Source organism: Oryza sativa, chromosome 12 (assembly GCF_034140825.1).
Source record: "Oryza sativa Japonica Group chromosome 12, ASM3414082v1".
Classification (NCBI taxonomy): domain Eukaryota; kingdom Viridiplantae; phylum Streptophyta; class Magnoliopsida; order Poales; family Poaceae; genus Oryza; species Oryza sativa.
The window spans coordinates 5502077-5511329 of NC_089046.1; the positions used below are offsets into that span (position 1 = coordinate 5502077).

Sequence of the window (9253 nt, forward strand, 5' to 3'; positions counted from 1 at the left end):
AAACGGCTTACCGTGCATTACCGCGTGGAGGTCAAAATTTTGAATTCAAAATTTGGAATAAGAATTTATCGTGGTTCACACTCTATTGGGTAAGTAAATAGAATACTGACAGCAAGTTAAACCCTACGGAGGAAGAGTGAGTCCATATTGTCTCATCTACAAAATAAAATCCAGAGAATTTTAAAGTCATTGCAGTCCAGCAGATTACTAAGTTTGGTAAAGATAATCTCAAAGACCTCAACGATAAAGGCCATAAACCAAGATAATTCCATAGTAGAAACTGGAAACAGAGTTCTTACTTGAGTAGAGTAACCATGGATACTAATGAGTCGAGACTCAAAGGCCTTTTTCAAACAGTGGAGTTTCACATGAAACAAATCAAATTATGGTAGATAAAAAAAAGCATTTCATTATAGAGGTAGACTCATTTTGAACACAAATTATCACACAAACAGAAATATTACACAGTCATTTCAAGCGATACAGACTACAAATCCCGAACAAGCGATACAATGATACAGAGAAGCAAAACAGTTTCCTCCAGGGACAACAGTAGTTGCAAAAGCAAATGGACACCACTATTACAGATTGCAGATGGCAACACATTTAGCCATTTATGTGGACAACATACAGAAATAATATGGTTTATCATACAGCATCACTTTTTTTTAGCCTTACTTCTTCAATGATCCCAGTTTATCCCCTAAGGCAGTGCTGCCTTATGTGTTTTAAAGCATTGAGATCTTGACGTGACGAAGGTGCATCAGACTAGAAAGTCTGTCAGGTAAATGGCACATCTTGAACAGAGAACATTCTAACAGACGCAAGGATTTTGAGTTCTTCACGACCTCTGCCATTGCGTATACCACGTCCTCCTCGACATTGCCACAATCTTCAATGATGACTGTGCGCAGCTTCGTCAAACGGAGCAATTCCTTCACATCAACAACAGTGAAATTGTTAATACCTGCAATACTAATGTGTCGAACCGAACTCTTCACGTTTCTCAAGTCTGCGGCTTCAGTTAACCTCTTACATTCGCCCTGTGAGATATATGTTGCAAAATCATGCATTGTGTCATTCATAACATAGTATGCAGGTTCTTCGTTTTCTCCACCAAAGCGATCAAGGAACAAATTTGCAGTCAATTGAGCCAAGTATAACTCTCCGTCCTTTTTCCCGAATTGAGGAAATATCAATCCTGACCAAATCCAAGCCCTCACCAACTCCTCCTTTCTGAATGGATGATTTTTTGGAAATAAGCTGCAATAGCGAAAGCAACTCTGCAACTCTGCCGAGAGCCTGTAGTAGCTTATTTTCAAGACATCCATAATATTTGGTACTGCTGCTCCAAAATTATCCATACCGTGAAGAAACCTTCGCCAGGACTCTAATGATCTTACTCGTAACAGATAAGCAGCACTTTTTATTGCCGCGGGAGTCCCTCCAAGTTTCTTTACAATCTTAGCGCCGATTGATTGGAGTTCCGCATAATCTTCTGATCTTTCATTCAGATCAGCCAAAGCAAGTTGGCAGAAGATCTGTAGATTTCCATTTTCTTCAAGTTCATGCAACCTAAGGTGCTGATCTTCACATCCTGTGACACTCTCAACTAGAGTTGCCACTGATTGCGTTCTGGTTGTCAATAAAATTTTGATTCTAGTGTTGATGCCCCTCAGAACTGAAAATAGTTTCTCCCATTCATGTAGATTTTCTTCCCAGACATCATCCAAAACGAGTAGAAAAGCTTTAGTGGAATTTATTTTATCTTGGAGAATATGCTGCATGTTTTCCAAAGAATCGGATGAACATGGCGAACGTGTAACACACTGTACTATTTCACGCATAATTCTTCCTACATCAAAGCTTGAAGTTACACATAACCATGCAACCATATCAAAATGATCTCTGACCCTTGGATCATTATATACCAGTTGTGCCAATGTAGTCTTCCCCACGCCACCGTGGCCAACTATGGACATAACTGAGACATGATGATTATTTGGACTAACCTGAGTTTCAGCATCATCATCATCCAAGGGATCGATCAGCCATCGGACTATCACATCAGTCTCCTTCTCCCGGCCCAACACTCTATCCTTAAAGCCAGCCGTCATGAAATATCGTTGTGTAAAGTCAACCGTCCTGCGATATAGTTGTAAACGATGTTGATCCAATTGCTCTTGTGTAAGTCTAACATCAGATGGTAGTCTCTTTGCAATATCCACAATAACCATGTCTAAAGCCTCGATAGCTTTCCTCAACCTCCTTTCGAGAGTGCGACCATTTGCCAAAGACTTGATAACTCGTTGCTTCATCTTGGAGAAAGAAGAGCCCAGATCACCATCACTAACCTCTCGCTCCTTGGTCTTCTTCTCGTGGTAGGCATGCTCGTCGACTGCATCCTCGAGCTCCTCAACTGCATCCCTCAGGCGCCACAACGACTCGTCCAGCAAAACCCCAAGTCCTGAGTACGACTCCCTGGATTGAGCCGGTATGAGGGTATCGCGCATCTTCGGCAACTTCAGGCGTAGCATGCGCATCGACTCCTGCAATCTGTCGGGGTTGCTTCCCAGGTAGGATGAGGCCTTGTCGATCAGGTTAGCGATGACTTCATCTGTCGCCGACTGCCCTGCAAACACCAAATCCATGGTGGCGGCCGTAGGATATTAGCGTGTGGGAGCTGGGAGGGGGGAGGGATGGGGTGGAGCTTGGAGGAAGGTGGAGACTGTTAGGTTAGCTGGAGACGGGGGAGGTTAGGATCGATAGCTAGCGGAAGAAAATTAGTATGTAGGACTTCAGTCCTTTGCTCATAGGAAGGACTTGGGTTTGTTCCTAAAGTTTACCAAATATTGCCACACCTCATGTTAGACAAGTTTGACCAAGTTAGCCTCTTGTTTCGTTCATAACCACATAGCAAGATTCCTTCTCATCTGTTATAGCCCCACATGTCATCAACTTGAAAAAGTGTGGCACAATTCTATTTTGATAGCTAAGGTGCGGCTCACTTTTTGTAAGTCACAACTTAGGCAAGTGTGGCATAAAAGTATGGTAAATCATGGCAAACTTAGTATAGCATCCAAACAACCCCGATCTCCTCGCTTACGCGTGTCCCGTACAAATCCCAAAGCAGTCTTCTACCCTAGGATTTTCCCTCTCTTTCTCTCTCTCCAACTCCACGTCCTACCCCAGGTTCTTCTACCCTATTCCTTTAGAGTTTTGCTCCCATCCAGCAGGTACCGTCGGTACTGTCCGGTACCAAATCTCAGCCATTCAATCAGCGAAATCTGACGGTGGAAAATAAGTGGTACCTCCAGGTACAAATTTGTCCATGAGGAGGTACCAGAATATTTCGAGTGGTGGAAGGGTAAATTTGTCTTTTCACGTAGGAGTGTCCATGGGAGGGAAATAGGGTTTTTTACCAAATCTCAGCCATTCCTTCTGATCCGATCCGTGGGAGGCGGCGGCGAGTTGCTTCGTCGGCGACGACTTGCTTCGTGGGAGGAGGCGGTGTGGCGGCGGCGAGGTGCTCCGTGAGAGGCGCGGCGGCAGTGGCGGCGTCTGATCTGTTTGAGGCGGAGTGAGGAAACAAAAAAAGAGCGAAAAGGAGCGGCGCTGCGTGCAAGGAGGAAACAGAGAAAGAGCGAAAAGGAGAAAGCGAGGGCGCGACTCCTTTCTGTATTTCCCGATCGTACCCTTTTAACATGGAGGAATGGATTTATCTCTGTACCTACCGGTACCAGTACCTGCCGGTACAAGTTGCTGGATGGGAGCAACGCTCATTCCTTTAAGAAAAAAAAGGTTCTTCTAGCCCACTCAGTTAGACTCATGATTTTTTAAAAATGATCTTGGATGGAGCCATGCCCTATATCAAAGTTGCAGAGCTTAATTAGATCTATAATTTTATAGTTAAGGACCTTTTTATTTGATGAAATCACTGAAAGAATAATTGAGTACTCTATAGATGAGATGGTAAGAATGCTATATATATATATATATATATATATATATATATATATATATATATATATATATATATATATATATATATATATATATATATATATATATATATATATATATATATATATATATATATATATATATATATATATATATATATATATATATATATATATATATATATATATATATATATATGTATGTAGATAGAGAGGCTATGGCTTCGAATTCTATGCACCACATGCACGTGTATTTCACACGAAAATCCATTAATTTGTTGCTAGTAAAGTGTGACCATGTTATAGATGTCGACTAAAATTCCAAATATTTTTTAGGACTTGCCCGTTACAGACGAGACCCATCTCATCTGAATGTAACAACGAGGTTTTCTTAACACTGACAAATGAGTAGTGATGAAACCTATACCCAATTACTCATAGATATGTATTGTCATCCATAAAAGGTGAGAGGTTTATAATAGAATGACAGCTTTAAGCTGGAATCTTTCTCACAGCAAGGAGAAAAAAAGGACGCATAATTATCACTCCCAAGATCGTCAATAAATAAGCAGAGAAGACATTATATATCCTCAAAGATGAGAGGTTTATGTGAAAGGGCTTGTAGCCTCATGGTTACAAGAGTCTCAATAGCATGGGTTATCGAATTTTCCAGGATTTAACGGCATTGTACTTTCAGTGGTAGGCGAATTTTCCAGGATTTAACGGTATTGTGCTTTCAGTGGTAGGCGACGTATCCGTCGACAGCGAGGCGCCTGTGGTGACTTCGTTAATTTCTCCAGGATTTGCCGGTCCAGTCTTCGAAGATGCTCATAGGGGTAACGAAAAAAAAAATGAGAGGTTTATAATAGTATGCCAGCTTACAAGAGAAAAAAAAGCTGCTTTAAGCTGGAATCTTTCTCACAACAAGAGAAAAAAAAGCTGCTTTAAGCTGGAATCTTTCTCACAACAAGAGAAAAAAAGGACGCATAATTATTATAATAGAATGCCAGCTTTAAGCTGCTTTAAGCTGGAATCTTTCTCACAACAAGAGAAAAAAAGGACGCATAATTATCACTCCCAAGATCGTCAATAAATAAGCAGAGAAGACATTATATATCCTCCCAAAGCTTTTCACATGGCACAGCCTAGAAAAAATCAAAAGGAAAACGTTGTTGTTCATCTAAATTAAGCTGACGGCCCACATGGCCACATGAGCCTAGGAATCACTATATGTTGGAGGTTGGTGTTAAGATTGGTGCTAAGGGACTTGTCGATGTATAGCCCTGTAAAATACTCCCAAACCAACTCTGTTTGTCTCGTGTATTTCTTCCTTGCCGACCAGATCCGGTGACCCCTGCCAACCCCGTGTTCCGGCCGGCGACTTCCAAGATTATGGTCAACAAATTTAGCAGAGGACTTCCACCCTCCCAAAGCTTCCACCAATAAAATATTAAGCATTGAAGGCAAAACCATGAAAAAAAATTATAAAAAACTTGGAGGAAAATATAACAGAACAAAAATCGGCATATGTAATGTACTCTCTCCGTTTCATATTATAAGACTTTCTAGCATTGCCCACACTAATATAGATGTTAATGAATCTAAACACATATATATGTCTGGATTCATTAACATATATATGAATGTAGGCAATGCTAGAAAGTCTTATAATATGAAACGGAGGAAGTAATTCTTTAGATCCACCGATACAAACTATGAGATGATCATATGGAAGTCTTAGGCACCAAAAAAAGTGTAATCGCTGGCGGTTAATTTGCTGAGGTTTTAGCAGCTGTGCTTGTTTGTTGTCTTTATTGTTGTGAAGTTTTTTCTGTAACCTAAGCCTTTTTTGGTTTCGGAGCTGCTGTAAAACTTTCTCTCCTTCTTAATGCAAAACTTGGCCGGTTATCTTTGCCGGCCCGGCGAAAAAAAAGTGTAAGCTTTTCAACTGGCTGTGGTCCAAAACAAAGTATAGTTTGTTTTTTGTGGGATGTGTTTCCGTCTCTTAGACCATATATTGGTGTTGTGTGTGGGTGGGTGGGGCGGTGCTTTCCTGGAGATGGGAGAGTGGTTTTACGTGTGTAGCAGTGTGCACGCGCATGTGTCTATCATGTAATAAAAAAATCAAGTGAATGTTTTGTGTAATCATGTGCGATTTATAGAGACAAACTGTGCTAGCTTCTGTAGAAAGAGGCAACGTTTCACTACTTACGATGCCAACAACGCGGCGAGGAGGTGGTGGCGCGAGGGGAAGGTGGATGTGGCGGTGGCGGCGCGAGGTGACGGGACGACGATGGCAACGACGCGAGGGGGAGGCAGAGGGTTGGGGACTAAAGGGAGGAGGGGAGATGGGCAGTGGCGGCTAGGGTTTGGGGGTGATTGGGGTTAGTGGACGTCATTTTAAGAAAAAACCCTTTTTCTTTCACATTTTACGGTGCGGTCTTGATTCGTGATTTTTCTCTCCTTCGCATGGAAGGATCCGGTTATTATAAGGGCTTGTACGTAAAACACCAGCCTAGGAAACTATTCATGAGGGACCTATATCGAATTACAGACAAAACAGAGCGCTTTTTCACAAAACAACCACCCCAAATGCACTATTCATACTATAGCAAAATCCGACGTGGCACTGCCCCTCGCCCGCCCGTAAAATCCGACGTGGCACCACCCCTGGCCCGCCCCTTCTATGCCCCTTAATAATACCCTATTGTACACCTCCCCCTCAATTTCTTTCCCTCTCTTCGTCTTCGTCTTAATCTCTCTTGCTCCAAGAAAAAAAAACCGTAACATGGAAACCGCTGTACTAGTGTTTGCAGGGAAGTCACTCGCAACCCCTGCAATCTCCTTCTTTGTCAACAAGGCATTCAGCTACCTGAACGAGTACCGCAAGGCTGAAGGATTGGAGGCCGTGAAGAACAGGCTAGAGGAGAACATACCCAAGATCCAATCAGTGATCGATGTCGCTGATCCTGATTACATCAAGGACAAGAGTGAAGCCCTAGATGCATGGCTGTGGCAGCTCAGAGATGCAGTCGAGGAGGCTGAGGATGCCATCGATGAGCTCGAAGTGGAGAGGGATCAAAATAAGGTTAGTCATCAGGCCGGCTCTTCTTCTTTTACACGGATGAAGCATAAATTTGTCCAGTCTGTTAAGCATGTTAGAGTGTTGGGTACGACATCTAATTCCCCTCTCAAGAGGTTAAAGAAAGCCTTGGAAGGTTTAGATGAGGCTGCTAAAGGAGTCAAGAATTTTCTCACACTTGTACAAATTCATCAAAACACAAGATCCAACTTAAACAATCCAGAACAAGATGATATTAGCTTCCGTGCCAAGGGGAAGGACTTAAATGCTGATAGGGTGTTCGGTAGAGAAAATGAGAAGGAACATATTGTTGGATGGCTGACCAATACATCAAGTGAAGATAACCAAGATGCCAAGAACAATAATCATGTCCCCATTATGTCAATAGTTGGCCATGGCGGCATTGGGAAAACCACTTTGGCTCAGCTCATCTCCCATGACTCCAGAATCAAGAAACATTTTGACACCGTGATCTGGGTTGCTGTATCTATGAGCTTTGATGCAAAAACATTGCTTGATAAAATAATTCAGTCTGTTACATTATTAAAACCTAGTGTTGATACCTACGAGGCACTGCAACAGCATTTGAAAAAGGAGATTGAGACCATTAAATATCTTCTAATTTTAGATGATGTCTGGGAAGATAAGGACATCTCTAAGTGGGAAAATCTATTTTCATCTTTGAGAACAGGAGTGTGTGGAAGGAAGATTTTGTTGACAACCCGAATGCAATCAGTTGCAGATTTAGCATCAGCGGTAATGAGATGTGAAAGGGAGTTCTTCCCATTATGTGGACTTGAAGAAGATGAAAATTTAAGACTTTTTAATCATCATGCCTTCATTAATCCAGATCCCCAAGAATTTGAAGACTTCCAACAAGTTGGAGAAGAAATCGCAAAGAAACTAAGAGGGTGTCCCTTGGTAACTAAGGTTGTCGCTGGGCATCTACGGGCACACATGAAAGTTCAATTTTGGAATACATTTTTGCATGAACATCTGGATAATTTTGATGGAAGTATGGAAGATGTTGTCAAAGTTCTCAAGTTAAGTTACTACCATTTGGTACCTGGCCTACAAGTGTGCTTCCGATATTGTAGCATATTCCCAAAAAACCATGAATTCAAAAAAGAAGAATTGGTGAAGATGTGGATAGCTGCAGGATTGATCTCCCAGACCACAGGTGAAGCAGAGAGAGCACAGGATGCTGCAGAAGAGTACTTGGATCTGCTGAATAGAAAGTCCTTCTTTGAACTCAAGTTGAGAAACTTCCGTTTCGGAAGGAACGAATGCCATGAATATTTTGTGATGCATGACTTAATGCATGATTTGGCAACATGGGTTTCTTCAGGTGAATGTGCAAGAATTGCTGATGTTGCTAGCTCCAAGAAGCTGAAACCAACAGTACGCCACCTATCTGTTGCTGGTATTGATGGTTTTCCAGTCGACGCCATCAAAAGTTTGTCCCAGTTCAAAAATCTGCGCACCATTATCATTGAAGATTGCCATGATATCCAGGATGACACTTCACGGGAAGTGGAGAAAGTTATAGAAAGCTTAAAAGCCCTGCGTGTCGTGCAATACCACATGTTCAGTAGATCCCGATTCCCTGGAAAAGAAGCTAATCTAAAGCACCTTCGTTATGTAAGTGTCTCAATGAATTAGTATGTATAAGACCTAAAGCATGCTTGTGTTGTTTTAATTTTCTTTTTCAAATGTTTTGTGTTAAATCGTGAAATACCTTGTTGTTTGTATCGGATATGGCACTATTTGGAAGGCATGCTTGCAGTGTAATAATAAATTCAAACTTTACATTCTGGCATTTGATCTATTTTTGTTTCACCTATTACTAATTACTAGTCATGTACTCCCTCCGTTCCAAAATATAGTAACCTAGGACTAGATGGGACATCACCTATGTATACATCATGTCCCATCTAGTCCTAGGTTGCTATATACTATGTCTAGATACATCGTACTGGTGATGTACCATCTAGTCCTAGGTTGCTATATTTTGGAACGGGGAGAGTATTCATCATGCATGATTGAACTATTTAGATTTAGATTGGCTTCATAAAACAAGGATAGAGTGAAGGCTTTTGTGATGCTGATGAAAACATGGATGGCCCGTCTGAACTTCGGAAGGAGTTGTTTTGTATGCATTGTTAGTTTGGTTGTTTCGGGGATGCAAGAATTATGTCAGAATATTGCT

General features: G+C 41.5%; 2 protein-coding genes across 2 annotated transcripts; one reads left to right on the forward strand and one right to left on the reverse strand.

The window, feature by feature from the left end:
* Positions 1-391: 391 nt before the first annotated feature.
* LOC4351746 (putative disease resistance protein RGA4) lies at positions 392-2785 on the reverse strand. The gene has a single exon (XM_015765188.3). The coding sequence runs from the start codon at positions 2649-2651 to the stop codon at positions 729-731; it is 1923 nt and encodes a 640-aa protein (XP_015620674.1). The 5' UTR covers positions 2652-2785; the 3' UTR covers positions 392-728.
* A 3896-nt stretch (positions 2786-6681) lies between these two features.
* LOC9267818 (putative disease resistance protein RGA3) lies at positions 6682-8863 on the forward strand. Its single transcript, XM_026021825.2, has one exon. It carries the CDS (start codon positions 6751-6753, stop codon positions 8704-8706), a length of 1956 nt encoding a protein of 651 aa, XP_025877610.1. The 5' UTR covers positions 6682-6750; the 3' UTR covers positions 8707-8863.
* The last annotated feature ends 390 nt before the right edge of the window (positions 8864-9253 follow it).